The 18,659-nt window shown below is 46.7% G+C and overlaps 1 protein-coding gene across 10 annotated transcripts in view; it reads right to left on the reverse strand.

Annotated features, from left to right (window-relative positions):
• HLCS (holocarboxylase synthetase) overlaps positions 1–18,659 on the reverse strand; it is a 179,753-nt gene that overhangs the window by 129,583 nt on the left and 31,511 nt on the right. For all 10 annotated transcript variants that reach the window (XM_039857492.1, XM_039857493.1, XM_039857499.1 and 7 more), the window contains one exon: positions 16,937–17,119. In XM_039857492.1, coding sequence (XP_039713426.1) covers positions 16,937–17,119 — 183 coding nt within the window. The remainder of the gene's footprint in view (positions 1–16,936; positions 17,120–18,659) is intronic.

Below are 18,659 nucleotides of genomic sequence, written 5' to 3' on the forward strand. Positions count from 1 at the left end.
GATAACTAAAATCCACGAGACTATACTCACATCCAAAACGACACAGTACCCCAACGTCTGAAGAAATCAATGCTTAAATTTACATTTAGTGCCAACACTCAGAAGGGGCTACTCTAGGGTTAGTTAACATACTGTAACATCTGCTCCAGGGAGTGAAACTAAGACCAGAGACGTACAGCATGCTACGTCTCGTCCCGCTGGAGCCATTCCACCCGGGCACTTGGCTCGTTTGCTAAGCTTACTCATCTAACGAGATTCAGCAGGTGAAACGTAGCCGTACCTCTGAGTCAGTGTTGGATTCGAAATATTTATTACCCCTTCTGTTTGTGTTTTGGTCCTATTCTTTCCAAGAAACACCAAACATCTGATCCTAACTTCTAAAGGTTTTCTATCTCAGAGACACATTTGCCTCGTTGTAAATAATCAGATTAGTTGTGCTTCAGTCATAACACTGTAAGTTGCTAGGCAACCAGAAGTGTGTAAATCATAAAACGGATCCACAAAGACATGAAATACCAGCTCTTTTTATGGGCGTCTCATTCTCAGTTAAATACTCTCAAGGAAACGAGAACAGATATTCTACTCTCGTGGAATGAAACAAGCCCATTCTTACTGCTGGTTTTTTACAAACAAAAGAGTCACAGCCAATTTCATGTTGACTCAGTGTCTTCACCCATGTGATAAGGACACACGGCAGATGTTTATAATCAGAAGATGACACTCCTGAAGGAGGACTGACCTCGTTTAGGATGGAGACCGCTCATGTGGCAACCCTCAGGGTGGACTTTCGTTCTAAAGCGCCCGACCCACCAAGCAGACCAAAGCATCAGGCAAGGTCTGAGATGTGTGTGCCCCTCCTCACGTGACCGGACCCCTATGTGGATGCTTCTGTCCCGCCCTCCCACCCCCGGCCCACGACAGTCTGACCGACCCTCACCTAACTGGTCCAGATTTCTTCTTGGACTGCAATGCATGCCAGCTTGGGTTCCCCTGGCCTATGCCTTTCTGCTTCCCCTACTATGCTCAGCCACCAACTGCAAACACTGTCACCTGAATGAATGGACCTGGATGGGCTTCTGGCTTCAGTGACACACTGCTGAAACCAGTCCGTCCCCACAGGTCAGCTGTCACCAATGGACACCCATGGGCCTAAATGAACCCGGGGACATGTTTCATTTGGCCTACCCATTCTGAACTAGTTAATATTTTAAAAATTAGGACATTTCACATCAAATTTCCTGAAAGCAGGGACTCAGATGCTTGGACACCAATGTTCATAGCAACATTATTCACAACAGCCAAAAGGTGGGAACAACCCAAGTGTCGGAAGAGGAATCAACAGATGAACGGATAAATAAAATGCGGTACATATACAAAATAGAACATTAGTCAGGCGTTGAAAGGAACAAAATTTTGATAGACGTTACGACATGAACAGATCTTGAAAACACTATGCTGAGTAAAAAAAGCCAAACACACAAAAAAATGTTGTATGATGCCACTTAGAAAAAAGTGTTGGAAATAGTGAGATGTTCACACATCACCGTGAATGAAATTAATGCTATTGAATTGTGTGCTTAAAAATGGTTAAAATAGTAAACTTTGCATTACATATTTTACCGCAATATTTTTAAAAGAAGGGGTCAACCTCTTTTCTCCCCCAGAAACTCCCGGTCCTCTCTGCGATCACTCCACTGACCCTCAGGGACTCACCTGCACACGCGGCCTGTGGCACACCCCCACGGCCCTACCACGCCCTCCTCGGGGTTCCTCCTCGCCTCACCTGCGTATCCCCAGGAGAAGCCAGTCAACTGAGTTCTCAGAACCAGTCTCTCTCCAAGCGACTTTCCACCTAGATGGAGAAGCGACTGGCACTATCTCTTGCTAAATGACTTCAAGTTTCGTTTCATCGGACGGTAGACTGGACCTGTGGTCTGAGAGCTACCATGTGCTGCACCCCACTCCACATGGAGCATGGTACCTGGTTCTTTAGGCCCTGGACCCCAATCCTTGACAAGCAACCCCTCTGCCCTAGGCATCATCCACAGAAGAGGAAAGGGAGCCTCAGACAGCATTAACGATGCCCACACCACACAGATAGTAAATCACAGAGCTGGGATCCGAACCCACGAAACCAAATCTGTCTGGTTCCCAAATCCTCGCTGTAATTCCTATCCCACAGTCCTGAGCAAGAAGACCTAACCCAAAATGAAGCAATGTAGCAAATGCCTATTTACTATCATCAAAATGCCGGAGGCATCACAAAGGAAAATATAAACTCGATATAACGTGCAGCTGTGAAATAGATGTGTGTGGCATGGAGCTGGGGACGGGGGGGGAAGGGAAAAGAGGGGCAGGCAGGGGGAGGAGTAGAAGGTTCGGTAAGAGAACCTTAAATAGGAAGCTTGGGTCTACCATTAACTGAATGTTTGCATCTACCTAGGCAAGACTATAACAGGGCATTCTCACTGAGAAATGAACTGTACCATTTAAGTGAGTTTCCACTCACCACCCCCGGGTTTCAGCCAGAAAGAGAATGTATATTGAGCAGGATTCGACTGAAGACTTAGGGAACCACAGGGGGAATTAAAGGAATCAAAAAGCAGAGAGGGGGAGGCACCTGGACCAGCCACAGGCCTCAAGGAGCAAGGACAGAGAGAGAGAGAGAGAAGAGAGACAGAGAACAGAGAGGACAGAGGGATCCGCCCACCTCACTCACCTTCTGCCAGCGCAGCCCGTGGCTGACAGCAACCAGGGCCCCGGAAGGAACAGAGAACAAGGGGACAGGGTGACCTGGACAGGGGCCAACACACCTGCTGGGAGAGCCCAAAGCTGCTGGGAGCTGGCCCGGGGGACCTCACTCTGAAGTGACTGCCTCTCACAGACCAGCCCCGAAGCACCATGCAACGAGGTGAATTTCTACACATCCTAGTCCTTCCCTCGTGACCAGGGCAGACCTGGGATGACAGCCTTGCATCTCCAAGGGACGCAAGACAGATGGCGTCAGGTACCTAAACCTGAGGGACAGGAGTTCCTCACGAGCTGAACTCGGCAGTCATTTCTAGGTCCCCAAAGCCTGGGACACAGTAGGCACTCAATAAACGTCTGTTGAACTGTATTCCTTTTATTGTGTAAAGGTATCGCTCAGGCTGAGGCTCTGAAAAGGCCACGGATTTACTGCACTTTTTGTTACCTGCCAACTAGCGAAAGAGCACAAAAGGCTGGGTGGACCCATAAAACAGAGGTAATGAATAAGTCATTTCTAACGAGGCTGCTTTTATAGGCATCACACCTCCGCGGGGCCAAATGGGCTCATTTTAGAGGTGAAATCTATTCTGCAAGTGTGGAGACCCAGAAAGCCACGGACGGCACTAAAAGAAAGGACGGCTTTACGGGTCGGGGCGCAGCCGCCGCTGCTCCGGGAGAGGCGCTAACTTCCAGCGACGGGGCCCGGGCTTCAGCTCCGACATCCGTAGAGGCCTCCAGGGCCTTCATTAAGCCTGCCTGCGTAAAACGCCCGCCATTTGTCCCGGTCCAACACAAACAGGCTCCCGACAGAGCGGGGAACGTGGCGTGGGAAGCCAAGAAGGCTCCGCATTGTGAGCCCGGGGTGCGAGCGGGGGACAGCGTGGGGTGGCCCTGCCCAGCTCACCCTGAGGTGGCGCGTCCTGGCTGACACATGCGCACACGCGCACACACGGATGTGGACGTCCACACCGCCATGATGCTGAGCAGGCAGCAGGTCTGGAAGGCCAGGTCCAGGATGGATGTGGAGGATGGCACAAGGCCCCACAATCCTAAACTATTTGCCCATCATCTGTGGGTCTGGCCATGACCCTCTGGAAAGCCAGGCATGCGGCAGGAGACTCTAGCTCAGAATCAAGTCAACGGCTCTGCTACCAACCAGCTGGGAGGCACTGCCTCTTCTGGGCCTCGGTATCTTCATCTTTAAAACGAAATAACTGGAACATCCCTTTAACGTTCAAAAGTCAGCTTCGAGATCCAATGTTTAGTCCCAGACGTTTAGTTCCAGATGTTTAACCTACCGTTAAAATGAAGGTACCACGTCTAGGATTCCAATAGTAAAATATACACATTACCTGAAAAGACAGAAGTGGCCAATTGGAAGAGGATTCAGAGAAAGTCGAGAGCTTTTTATCTACTCCGCAAAAGGTTCATTTGTTCCACTGGCTGTCACCACGACCCTGCAAAGTTCAGAGAAGAGCAGGGCATACCACATTGGTGGGGACGGGGAGAGGCTCAGGCCACCATCCTACGTGCAAAAAGCAGGCAGATCCACATGCAAGCATTCAAAGGAGATGGTCGAAGAAGTCTGCCTTTCAGAAAGTCCTGCCAGTTCACAGGAAGGAGCAGCGGGCACTTGGTACAGTTCCGAAACCTGAAAGCACATTAATAAAAGAGAAAACTCTCCCCATTTCCTCCTGAAACTCCATCTTCTTGTCAGTTTTCCTCAAGCACTCCAACAGCTGATTCTTTTCAACTGTTTAAAGTGGTTGTTTATGACATCCCCGTTACACTTGAATGAAGGGTGGCTGAGCGAGCCTGAACCAGGCAGCCCGTCTGAGCTGGGCGGGCTGCTTGCTGCTGGCCTGTCCCCCAGGGAACCTCAGGTCTCCCAGACACAGGAGCAGAGGACGCGTCTCACAATATATTAGTGGAAAAAGCCAAAACGCTTTTTAAGTGTTCGAACGAGATGCACTTACTAAATGCCTACTTTGGGCAAAATGCTGGAAAAGTGATACAAAGATTAAAACATATGGTCCCTGCCTTTCGATGATCTTGAATTACAATGTAATGAGGCAGACGGATGCTCACATAAATAATACAACAGCATTTGCACACTCCTTACTGTGCACACACACAAAAAATTCTTAAGGAAGCAAGCGATCACGTCTAAGGTTCCGAGTCACGAGACTCGGGTTAGAAAGTTGAAAGGAAAATTATAAATCCTGTAACTCGTGACGTGATCATGGATGGAATTTTCCTCAATCGGCGGGTAGAATCCCTTTGTCGGGCATGAAAGATCAACTAGCTGTCCTCGTGGCATATGGCTCTAAGATGTTTTCTGTTTGATAATTTAGGACTTTTTAAAATATATTGTAAGAATGTTTTATGTGCCGGCCCATGTGAAGATGAGAAGTACCTGTAGCCCAGCCGGTGACAACCAACCAGCCACTCAAAACCATTACAAACCAGCAGGCTACTGGTTTTACGTCAAATTAAAAAAAAAAAAGCCCAGGCCCAAGTGGAAGCTACTCCCATTCTCCTGCCAACTCCTAGACGTAAAAAGGTTGAAGACTCACGCTCTGGAAGAGAATGTACACAAAGTCCCATGCTTCACATGTCCCATAAAAGGCAGTAACACAAGCGTCTTTCCAAACAACTGAATCCTCTTCATCGAAATGTGGCAAAATGTTAACCAGGGCTGAATCCAGGTGAAGGCTGCGTGGGGTTTGTGCACTGTTCTTTCATCCTTTCTTAGGTTTTTTTTTTTTTAATTTTAGTTTTTAATTTTTTTAATAATAAGTTGAGGGGAGAGGGAGATGAAGGGATTTGTTCCAAAAAACTCTAAGGCCCCCTGCCAGCTCTGACAGCTGCTGGATACTTTTGTCCTGCTGTTAATGCTGCAATCATCGAAGATGCAGTTTTTGTAAAAACCACCACCACCATCGCACCCACGCCAAGGATACTTTTTAGCGTTTGACATCGCGGTTAAATCAGCACGACCCTTCGTGATGTCTGCATTCAAACAGGGTTACTAAGGCCACTGCAGGCAAGAACACCTCCCTGAAAAACCAGATTCGGGTCACCATGGGCCATTCCTCCGGGGGCTCAGATCCTGAACAGTCCAAATACAGGAAGTACCTTCCCTGAGCACAAACCCCGTGCGTTTCATGAAGCTTTTCAGTATGTGTGGAATCAGTGTATTAATAACAGCTTATTGGCACGGAATGAAAAACACACAAGTCTTAATCTCAGGTCTTGAATCGTGTCCAGGTTCTACGTAATACCTGGCTGGAAGGGACACGGCCATGAGCGTGCTTGGTGACTGCAGGCTTAGTGAGACCTGGGTTTCGAAACCAGGATTGGTAGCTTAACAAAATTTACTGGTTGTAGAAAAAGTAAACTTGCCTCTAGGGAGGTGAGCTCAGCCTCACCATTCTGACAGCAGCCCCTGGTGGCCAGTTTAGCAAAAAGTGTTGGCTCTCATGCTGAAAGTTCTGACCTTGCCTTAATGAAGGTTGTTGCAAGCAGTCAGGCCATTCTAGGTAACAGCTGGGGGCGGTGACTAGGGAAGCAGCAAAAATCCAAACTAAGGTGCACCTCTGAGTCACATAAATTACCAAGTCATTAGGGTGCCTGTCTTTTGTATTAAAAAAAAAAAAGTACTGTCTTTCAAAGGTAGGACAAAAAACAGGACTTATTTTAAAAGGGCAAGATAGTAATACACAGCAGATAAGACCTTAGTTTGAAAGTTACCTTGTTCCTTATGTAGAAAACCTTTATATATGGAAGGAGCCCAGATTCCTGTAAAAATAAACTATGTTCTGTCTATTTCCCTACACTAATTTCCACATGCCAAATGCTGGGGATTCCCACTGTAATATAAGGAATATGGCAGAAACTTCTAGAAAACGCTGCTATCATTCATTCGGAGAATAAAATAAAATAGTGAAGACTGTAAGTGAGGCCCAATTTCCAGTGTCACAGATTCATGCCATTTCATTGGCTATAAATAGAAGCATGTTCAGAGGCTGACAGTTGGCTTCAAAGGCAGACAGCCGTAAGGGGAAGCCACAGCTTCAAGCCAACTTGTTCGTAAGGTGCTCTCTTGTCCTCAGCCATGAGAATAATCTGGAAACAATCTGCTGGGCAGCTGCTCTCATCAACAAACTGTTTATTGTAAGAAAGTGGCTGGGTCAAAGGCTAAACATCAACCCGAACCGAAAACAGAGCAGAATTCAATCCCTCCCTGCTAAAGAAACCCAGGACTTCGCATGCAGAAAAGACAGGGCAAGGAACTCATGTTTAATTCTAAAAAGGCGAGAGAGGAACAAAATTTCCCCATTTCAACGTGCAGGGTTTGTTTCGCATGTTATTACAAATGGTTATTTGCTGCTCTTTTCAGAATGGTCTAATAACAGGGGCTAAAATATGGCATTCAAAAGAGGCACAGAAATCAACTATCCAAATCACTCCCCCCAAAGCTACAGTGGTTTATATCTGGTTGCTTCCTTCTGCATTTGTTTTATAAAGGGACTGACAGGCTCCACACAATTCACAGATACAGCTCATCATTAAATACGCCTAATTAGAAACTGGAACACTGCATCAGAGATTAGTTTTATTTTAGGTGAGACCGGGGTAATTTGGTTATGTTTTGAAACAGCACTCCTATCTTTCAGAGACACAGTGAAATATTTACAGATAAGAGATCTGATCTGAGATTTGCTTCAAAATAAAACAGAGGAGAAGTGGGTAGGAAAACTATGAAGCAGAGTGATGAGTACACAGGGGTTCGTTAACATTATTCTCTTTACTTTTGTATATTTGAAATTTTCTACAAGACATTTTCTTCTACGTGCGCCTACAGTTCAACAGTTACTACAAAAGAATATAAAGTATTTTCTTAAATATAAGAAATGTATTAGCCCACCGATGCAAATTCATTAATTCTCCATAAGGACACATACACCATGGCATTGCTAGGTGTCCGACCAACATGGCTTTTTCCAGCCATGTGTGAAATGCAGCTGCTAAATTCTGAGCCAAACACCGGAGAAGTAGAAAGAGGTGCTCAGTGTGTTCCTACTACGTGCGTGACCCACCGGCCAGACTCTGCCCAGGGCAGCACCATGAGGCAATGTGCGTGGCTGAGCTGCACTGCAGAGCGTGAGAACGGCGAGCTGGTAGGAAAATCCGACTAACGTAAATAATGGCGCTATGTTTTCAACACAGCCAATGCAGCACGCAAACTTTAAAAACACAACTTGCTTATAAATTTGAGATTCTATTTCAGCACTCTAACAGCACTTTCTTGAAGTTTTAGTTAGAACATATGAATATATATTTTTTAAGTCATGTGTTAAAACTGTAAGGACACATATACCACTAAAAAAAAAGCCATTGCATTGATAATTCTTAAATTAACGGGGAAATTAATTTGAGAAAGAGCCTGAAATAAACTAAATATAGCAGAAAGCAAAACTTTCTTTCATTGTGCTAAAATTAACTGTGAAAAGAGACTAATCGATGATTTCAAATTATTCTAGTATAAAGGTGAAAATGGTTATAATCACAGATTCTTACAAAAGAATGCATCCAAAGGAACTAGTTTAAAATTTTTTTTAATTTTCTTTTTTCTTTTTTTTTTTCCATCTTATTGATTTTCTGGAACCAGCATAAATACAGCATAGTCTGGAAAGCATGTGAAAGGTCATCTCATCTACCTTCCTCCAACAGAATAGAGATGGTTTGGTAATGAGAATTCAGTGGCAGTGGGCCCTCCTTTGAAAAGCCATCCATCTCTGTGACGAACCCATTTGGCCAACCTGAGACGTTACACCTAATCCCATCATCACGGAAGGAAAATACATGCGAAGACGAGAATCTTTGCAAAATTACAGACCTTTGACCTTTAAAGCATTTTGTGGACTAAACAGCCAAAGAAAAATGAAAATCATCACGCATATCAAGGTTGCCTACAAGAAAGCAACACTCTACCGTCATCATCTAGGCAATTCTAGGCTGGAAGAGTCTGGATGCGACCCACTACCCCACCCCCAAAAAACGAACCGTCATTTTATGAAACCAGGGCTTCACGTTTTCTTTTAAAACACTTATTTCCTTATTTACTGAGATTAAAAACAGGAAAGGGGGATTGTGGTGCCATCATCCAATCGCTGTGCTAACTGCTGTATGCAGGATTCATTTTTGCTCAAAGACAAGAAAACAGCTTGTCAAATACTTCTCTATGGCAGAGAAAAGCAAAGTTTTGCAAATTTCTAAAAAAAGGATACTCACTTTTAATTTTAATTTTTCACACTTTTACTTTGCCTGCAGGAGGCAAGTAGGTTTAAACTGAATGTTTTTACAGTTCGGGGCTCAGGAAAGACTTGTGGTTTGTGATCATGACAAAACGTTCCAGCGATTAGTCCATTCGGAACCAGGCAATAGTGCTAACGGCGGATGGTCGAGGCCGGTCCGTCCTTGTGAGAGACTCTATTTAGAATTTGAACTTAAATCTTGGCATGTGAGTGCTAACTCAATCCACATCTTCACCCATACCCCTGTCTCTCCACACTCGACATACACACAGGAGACGCACAGAACTTACAGCTGTACGGTGGACAAAATCGGGGTGTCCACCTCCACGGGACAGCACACTGCCTTTTTAGCAGATGTCTCTAGATGTTATAAACTAAGTCTTCCTCATCCTCAGGGACGAGGGGTAAAAGGCCTCTCCACAAAGGAAGGTTCAGGTTCGGCAATCTTACAGCATTTTCTTGAAGTTGAAGTTAGAACAAACATGTGAATATATATTCTTTTAATTCACACGTTAAAACTGTAGAGACTCAAATACCACTAAAAAATATCCATTAAAACGAATGTCCTAAAGACATTTGTTTCCATTTATATGATCCTCAGTTAATCAAATGAGGTCTGAACTCTAGAATTTTTGAGGAAGAGCTTCTCCAATGATCAATAAGAACGAAAATTATAGTCCAGAACTCTAATATCTCTTCCACTGATTATATTATTAAACTAAAGCCTAAAAAAATTTTCAGAAAGAAAACTACACTGCAAGCAGAGGGATCATGCAGAAGTGAACTGGAAACGTACGGGGCCTGGAAGGCTGTGTGTGGCCACACAGCACTGCGGAGCCTGGAAGGTGCTTGTTCTGAGAGGCAGCTATGGGGACACCGAAACCAGGACGAAACTAAGAAAGTGATTCTCGTTCTCGTCTCGTCTCCAAGAGAAAGAGACTGACGGACACACAGACAGACTAACCTGGGCTACATTTTCCCGCCGCCAACGCTGGCCTGATTTCACGAGGAAGCCACAGAACCCTCCCCTGTGCTGAGCCAGCCTCGCTGCCCAGACCTGGCACAGGCCCACTATCAGCCTGGCACCCCCTCAGGCTGGAGAAACGGGGGCTCAGACACCATCCGGGTCCACAAACTGCCTGTCAGTCTTAAAACCCAAAACACGGTAAATGTTTTGTAAAGACAGCGCAATTATCAGAGCGGCATTCTCAAATTATCAGCGTGAATGGAAACACAATGTACCCCGCAACGGTAATGCACATCCCCGAAAACTGAAGGGTAACAGCTGTCAACGGTGTCCAGGTCTCAGAGGCCAGCACGCCTGAGCCGACGCGGCAGCTCCGCCATCAGGAGAGGGAACCACCACGCTCCGACGACTCTGCTGCTATCACGGGCACCTGGCCGCCCTGCCCGCCTCAGTCCCGCTCAGCTCTGCACCTGAGCACAAGGTGCAGGCCCTTTGATCATCCCTCTACCCCGGCACCAGTGTGGGCTTCCTCCCTGGGATGTCTTTTCGACGTAGGAGACAAAAATCTGCTCTTCAGAAAGTTGCGAGATTCCCAGACAGCTTCAATCAACTTCCCCAGGAGCTAACGCCATAATCCGTACCCACTCACACATGGCAGCTATTAGTGAGCTGATGCAGAAGACAAAAAACATTTGGTCTCGGGGCATTTTTTATTCCAAATGGATCTGCTTCCAATGCCCAAATCTGTGCCTGCATAAGCAGTGGATGTAAATAGTCCGAGGAAATAAAACCGTCCTTCCTAGACAGGCTGCTCTCTCCAGAAGGAACCACTGGGAAAGATGTCCCTGTCACTCAGAGACCCGCTTCCCCTTCCCCAGGCCAGCCAGCGAGAGCGGCAACGCAGCAAAGACTCCAACCGTAACACCGCCAATCAGAAGTGGAAACCAACCAAAGGTGTGCTTTCCCTGCACGTGTTATCAGTCTCTGCCTTGACGTCAGCCCAGAAGTATTTACTCCAAAGGAGCTGCTTTGAACCATTCCTGTGGAAACAAGATTCGAACGAGACTACAGTACATACAGTAGCCGAAAAGCCTCTCCCCAACCCAAAATAAATCGATAAATAAAGGCAGCTAAGGAAAATACCCCAAGTGTTATTTCTTTTGCATTTCAACGTCAAAACTCATCATCTCACTCTCGCCGTAGGTATGATATTTGATAACAGGAAGTCAGTTAAAATGAACAAAAAATTTCCAGTTTAGCTGAAGGAAAAAAGAAAGGAAAGAAAGAGGTATATGAAAGACCCTCAAAAACATTCGTAGCTATAAAAGCTTTTAAACGTTTGCTTTAATCTGCCAGCTGCTGCTTAGCTGGTGCTGTATTGTAAAAACTCAGCCACGACACCACGTCAGCCACATGTCAAAAGCTATTCAGGGCACACCTGGAACTCTGAGCTTTTCTCTAATTTGGATCTCTAAAAATTGGCTTTTTTAAGCTGTATTTCAGAGTAAGCCTAGACATTTCCCTCCAAGCATCTCTCACTGTACATTCAAGATTCAGAACTGGGATTAAAGGTGGAAGGGAGGGAGCATTCTGTATCATATCTATGAAAAAAAAAAAAAAAATGGAAAGCAAAGGTGTTTTGTTTTGTTTTTTTTAATTGGAGAATTCTAATTAACTCAGAAAAATACAGGAGACTCTTCACTGCTCCACAGCCCAGTCTGCTGTTCTGAGGGGTAAGTAAGGACCTCTCCTGCCTCCCCAGCCCCTCAAGGCCACCCGTGAAGGCACTTGGTTAACTATAAAGCACGCCATAAACTGAGAAATGATCTCTTGCTTTCCAGAAACTTCCACAGCAAAGTCTCACACTTAGCAGGCACACCATGTCTGCTAAATGGTTAGTGAGAGGAGAAATAACCACATGGTACAATTTACGCTGTTTCTTCATAAAGTGACCGACATCAAAAACGTAATTCCCTGGCTGGGAGAGACAGTACAGGAGTTTTCTGATTTGTTTACAAATATCAAAACCATCGTTACCAACAATGTCTGTTTTTTTTGGGGGTGGTTCATGGCAAATAATTTGGCATTGAATCAAATGAAATGCTACACTCGTTTTTGCCTTTAAGGATATATAATCCACCCCACGCTACCACAGTTACACACACACACGACGAGGTGATTTGGGACCAGTTGCTTTACAAACCCAGTTGTCACCTCTTGTTATAGTTGCACCTTGACCCCAAGGACGTACCCTCCCGCAGGACAGCAGCCAGCATCCTGCCGGCTTCTCTCTGAGGTCGCCTCCACGTCGTTAGCTACCCGCCGCACGGATGCTCAAGAGAGTCCCCACTTTGTAGTTTCGGAAAGAACCTAGTGCTCCCCGAGATGGGAGCGGGGGTGTCCCAGGGTAAGGGTGCAGGTTGAGCGGGTTATGCCCAGTCCCAACCTCTTCCTCCTCCTGCGGCTGAGCTGAGGGACTGAAGGGGACCGGCTGGAGGCTCTGGGGGTGTGGACAGAGGCTGAGGCTCTGTCCTGCATCCGGGCTCCTATATGGCCTCTCCACGTGCCCAGCTGCTTCTCCCAGTGCAGACCCCTTATGATGCCACTGCATGCCCCCTTCCTCCCTGCCACTTCCCTGGCACAGATAAAAACGGAAACGGGGCCCAGAAAAGGACTCAAGAGGGTGAGTTTCCCAACTGGGTTCTGCGAAGAATTGTTTTTTCTATAAAATCGGTGTCGCTCACAAACGCACTTAACATCCCCCACAGCGAAGGTGTATTCCTGCTAACTTCCCGTCACCACCACGGCAGGGGGCTGGGGCAGTGGCCACCCCATAATCTCACGCCAGAGAACCCTGAGGTCCAGGGTGTAGCTCGTGAGTCTCTCACTCTACCCTCACCTCCAGGAAGGAAGTGATCTACTTGAAAGGCCTCACCGTGTGATGTCGGCGTGTACGTGGTGGGCCTCTCTGAGAAACAGCTCAGGGGGTTCCGCCGAGAAACTGCTACATCCAAGCGGGGACGGCGGTGCTCCCATGAGGAGATGGCAGTACCTCCCACCCACGGGAGCGAAGGGACAGTGAAGACCCCGAGACGTGAGAGCCACAGTCAGACCCAACGGTTGGAACCGCAACTTGCTGCTCGCCAGCGTAAAGCCACCTCCTAACGAAACTAATGCTTTTTAAATAATTAACGTAGAGGTCAGACATTAGATAAAACACCAGTATCTCTGAGACTCCTCGCCTCTTATTCAAGTTTTAACCATTTATGGAGTGACTTCAAAGTCTACCGACTCAGAGTAATTTGTTTTTTAATTTTTAATAACTGGTTTTGTTTTGCTTGTTATGAAAATAACATAAGAACATTACAGAAAATTTGGAAAACAAAGAAAGTTTTAAAAGCTAATTAAAATCACCCTTTAGCCCACCACCCAAAAGATATACCCTATACATACTGTATTATTTCCTTCCAGCCTTTTTCCCATGGACCTGTAAGTGTGGTACACATGTGCTCACGTGCTTTATTGGTTTACTTTGACGTATCATAACTTTGCTGAGGCCCGAAATTTCAATCCCGCCCCTGGGAGGGCAGACTCAGGTCAGAGAAGAAGTCCAGCTCGGCCACCAAGAGTTTGCACCTCGGCAGAGCCTTGTTTCCTCGTCATGTCATGCACAGGGACACCATGAAGTCACACGTGACTGGGTTTTATAGCAGAAATCACATGCAACTGTGGTGTTTGGGTGTTGGCGAAGGTCTCAGAACACACCCCTAGCAGATGCCAAGGGTCGAAGGCACTTTGGTTGTTTTTTCTACTTGGATCGCCAGGCTATTCTTTTTCATTCATATCGCAGTAATATGGGAGCACATAGGTACCTCATAAATCCTCTGTGCTATTTGCCATAAAGAGCGAGTGTCTAAGCACCAAACTGTATAAACACAGCTGGTAGGCAGTAAAAGTATTTAGATAACTAGCGTGTATGTTTTGTTCTTTCATATTCCATCCTGTAATAGTACCTAGGACACAGTAAATGTTTAATGAAAGGTGACTATTATTAACTGTGACACTGATATAATCTCTACAGACCCGAAAGAAAGTGCCACCAATATCATGGAAAACTACTAAATTATACTATGTGAAACTGTTGTCGAGAGGTAAAAAACCTCTGAACTCCCTCATAGTTCAGGGTGTCTGCTCCCCGGGTCAGCCCAGCTCAGCAGCGACACCATGTGGTGGGAGATCTTCTGATTCTCAACAGCACAGGGATTTTCACAGGAAGCAGCAGGAAGCGGAGAGCCAGGGCGGGCGTCTATATAAGGCAGGTGAGGAATCTAAGGGCGGACCGTGTACGACATAACAGGTGCTACGATGTCGAATCCTCTCCGTGTAACTTAATTCCATGCGGATCGATGAGAAGGCTGCAGGAAAGAAAAGCCAATGGGAAGGACTCTCGTCCCAATCTATCATCCATATCTATGAGTACTGACCCGCCAGCACAGTGACTAGAAGCATTCCGGGAGAAGCGCGGGAGGAGCCACCCAGCGGCCTGCAGAAAGCCCATCCCACGTGCTGAGGGGCTGCTTCACATCATTTGCATGACAATCCTTTAGAGACCGTGTACTCCAGGAAAACAAATTCTAAAACCCTAAATTCTTACATTTCCTTCTAGAGCAGAGTTGAGGTGTTCTAAGAGGAGGAAATAAACATGAAGAAATGGGGATATACACGACACTCACTCACTCAGTTCCCTGGGCTCCCAAAATGAAACCATTCAGAGAGGAGCAGTTGGGAGGAAAAAGCAGTCCACGACAGCGATGTCCAAGATCAGCCAGACCAGACGAAGGACCCAAAAAGAGAATGTTGCTGAAAATTCCTCTTTTCCAAAGTTACTATGGAATAAGAGGCTTGGCAGGCTTGGAGTCTCTGTGGAATAGCTGTGCATGTGTATACAGAACAAATATTTGCTTTCATCTTTTCGAGCATTTCATTCCCATGGCTTGTGAATAGGGGTTAACAATCAACTGGGAGAAATGTATCTCCCGCCCCAGGCAGTTTAAAGAACCCGAAGAACAAAAATATGAAGCATCGACTGCATATTTTTACATCAGCAGACACACAATGCAAAGCCTTAGGTATTTCAGGTTACGCCCACCCTAAAGGAGACACGGGAAGAGACTAGAGTTCCAAACTTCTGCTCACAGGAGTGTGGGGTCACCCTCTCTTCCCCGCTGCCACATGTGAGTCATGAGGTGCAAGTCCCAAGACCAGCATGGTCAGAACTACAGGAAAGGTCAAGGAGCATGATCAAGGGCAAGCCTGGGTCTATCTCGCTCCTTGACCATGGAGCAGGTAGGCACCTCCTCACGTGTCCAGCCTTAGCCCTCCCAGCTCAGGAAAGGAGGGAGAGAGAAGGTCTATGACAGTGACAGTCACATCTCCGCCGGAGACAAATAACCCTTACCTACATGCCTCTGCCGCATCCTTCTGTGGCGGGAGGTCTGGAGGTGGGTCACCAATAAGAGTTGAAGCTCCGAGGACCAGTTTTATTCTGATACTTTTTTTATAAGTCACCAGACAGAGGTGATGCTTCTCCTTCTATTTAACTAAACATATGAAGCACATAAAGGATGTGGAGCTTTGATTTCCTGAGATGAAGGTGCAAACAAAAGTCATACCATTTATTCTAAAAAGCACCCATTAAAAAGCGTGCCAACTGGCTAAACACCGTGGAATGAAAATGCAGCAAAAGAATGTTTCTTAAATGGAAAAAAGCATCCACTGCTTTAGTATCAATTTTTAAAATTAAAAACATTACCTGTCGTGCTTGTTAGAAACATCAGACACCTGTAACTTGTTCATCTTCCCAACGATCTAATATTAATAACTGTACTATCTATCTGTTAAACAATACAATTTACAAAGAACTTTCACGTATATTATTTCATCTAGTCCTCAAATCATCCTATGAAATATCTTAATCCTAAATGCTCCGGATTTTTAATGTGTCTTCCTCAAGTGAGCACAGCCTACCCAGAGGGCTGGCTCACTGCTCTGCACAGTGAGTTTGCCATGGGACAGAGAATAACCCAAAGGAGAGTCCCGCCTCCTGTAAAAATGTTGGGGAAGAGGTTTACTGTGTTCTCTTCGAGGGAAAGCAGGTAAGTTTGGTGTTTAGAATCACCTGGACTACTAGGTATTTGCTGAATCCTCACAGTTGTGTCACTAAACTCACCAATTTCCCTATTTAGAGGCGACAACAGTAATAAACCCACAAAATCAGTTGCCACAATTAATAAGAAATTGACACCTTGACAAAGCAAAGAGATAACGAGAAGACACATGTGGAGAATCTGGCAACCTGCCCAAACCAAGTATGGACCACAGGCGTCAGATGCAGACACAACAGCAGGAAAATGCCTGCATACATTCCCACCTCCGTGGCCATTTTCCTGCTAGACACAACTAAAAATGGGTCTGAAATCCGAGCCCCTTTGACCACAAGATGGCAGGCGTCAGCGCAAACGAAACAAAACTTGTGATTTTCCCTTGCAAAGGTTCCCGGAGCCGGGCCCAATTCAAAACGAAGGTTTTCATTCCCAAATACACACGCCGTGGTTTCCGAACACACTCTGACACACAGAACGGTGACGCTGGTCCCCCTGAAGCGGGCAGAGCCAGCACGCAGACTTAACGCCTTCGAAACTCCAGCAGTCTTCCCTGCCTCCCTTCAAGCAAACACCGAAAACATGAGTTATCCTTGGCCGTCTTTAAGATTGTCCAGAAGTCAAAACAGAAAGAGAAAGCAAAGTCGAAACCCACTGCGACGGACGACGGAGGAAAAGAGTGACCGTGCCGAGGACGGGCCCCCGAGACGCTCCCTCCCTGGCCGAGCGCACACGCTCACCTCCGCTGCCCACAGCAAGTGAAGGGGCGTTAAGGCAGGAACCTGTTTCATGTCACAGCTCAGGCCAAGGGCGGTCAGGATGTCCCTGAGGACTTCGTATCTTCTCATGTTGCTGGATTTGAGCAGATCGAAATCTTCTCGGCTCTGCACGACTGAAGAGCTGGGAGGTAGTTCTAAGTGCACCTAGACAGAAAAAAAGACACCACTTTGTAAACCGGGGGCACTTAGGGACGTTAAGAAAAACAGTGTCTTTACCAGTGTTTCCAAAAACTTGAACCAGAATCCTTCTAATTATCCACAGGATGTAACCTTTGAACCTGAATATTTGGAAAGTAATGCCAAGCAATAAAAGGATTCGAAAGAGCCTGTTAAAGTCACGACTGCCGGGAGAGGCTGTGGCGGAAGCGACCTGGACAGACCTTCCAGGTCTCAGCTCGTACCGCTAACCAGTCCCGGGATCTTGGACAAGTCACGTCACTTGGTGATAAGACCGGAAAAAAAAAAAAAAAAAACACATAGAAACACAGCCGTGCTGAGAAGCCAACTAAAGTTATCGCTGAACTCAGGGAGACGCCACAGGCCAGGCCTGAAGCTCCACTCTGCCTGTGAGTCGTGAGGAGCAGCCTTGTTCCCCATTTTAAGAGAGTTTTCAGGAATTCAAATAGATCAGGGGTCCCCAATACTCAGGCTGCGGACCGGTACCGGTCCATGGCCTGTTAGGAACTGGGCCCCACAGCAGGAGGTGAGTGGCGGGTGAAGGAACAAAGCTTCATCTGTATCTGCAGCCGCTCCCCAGCGCTGGCATCGCCGCCTCAGCTCCGCCTCGGATCATCAGGAACTAGATTCTCACAAGAGCACCAGTCCCTGGCGCCAAAAAGGCTGGGGACTACTGAAATAGATGAGTGGGTTTGGGGGGACTCCAGGAAGGCCCACTCCACCTCCTTCCTTCACCTGAATGAATTTTAAGATTAAGAACTTCATGTATTTTAGTTCGGGCTTCGTCATCCAGTGAAAATAAAAACAGCCACACCTACCAATGAAAGGTCTATGCCTTGGTATGGAGGAAAACACCAGAACCCCTAGCTCTCAAGATCAGGTTTTAACTAAGCATTAGAGCCTGGAGGGGCCAGAATACTGAGAACTCAGGAAAGCAACCTGAGCGCGCTTGCTTGCTTTGTCTTGCTTTTGCAAGGGGACAGCTGTGGGTTTATGAAAATGCAAAGCCAGGTACCAGCTTTTGGGAATCTCTCAATTCCCACCGAAGCCTTAACCAAGCCAAAAATACTGTCCAAATGGTCCCATGGTTGACAGTGGAGGCCAATCTGACGAGGTTGGCGGAGCAGTGTCCAACACGGCTCCACGCGACAGCGGGTCCCTGCCTCACATGTGACTGCCCCCATCAGCCACAGCAGCAGGTGAGTGTCCTGGAGGAAGGAGCAGGCAGAAGAGGGAATTCTTTTCAGGAACGTGAGTCCTGAGTCTCTCCCCTACCGTGCGTTCTCACCCTACATATGTCTTCTCCTCCCCAGTGGGCAAAGCCAGGGCAGCTGTGGACAGTCAGCACAGCAGCGGGGCATTTAACTTGAGCATGTGGCTATCCTGGAGATTACCCCTTACGGGTGGCAGAAATAACATGAGCGAGGCTCCACCCCCACTTGGGCCCCAGGGAGAGGGGACAAGCCTGACTAAATGGCACACGTCCTCCCCGGGCTGAGTGAACACA

The sequence above is a fragment of the Pteropus medius genome, unplaced genomic scaffold (genome assembly GCF_902729225.1).
Source record: "Pteropus medius unplaced genomic scaffold, Ma_sr-lr_union100, whole genome shotgun sequence".
Lineage (NCBI taxonomy): Eukaryota > Metazoa > Chordata > Mammalia > Chiroptera > Pteropodidae > Pteropus > Pteropus medius.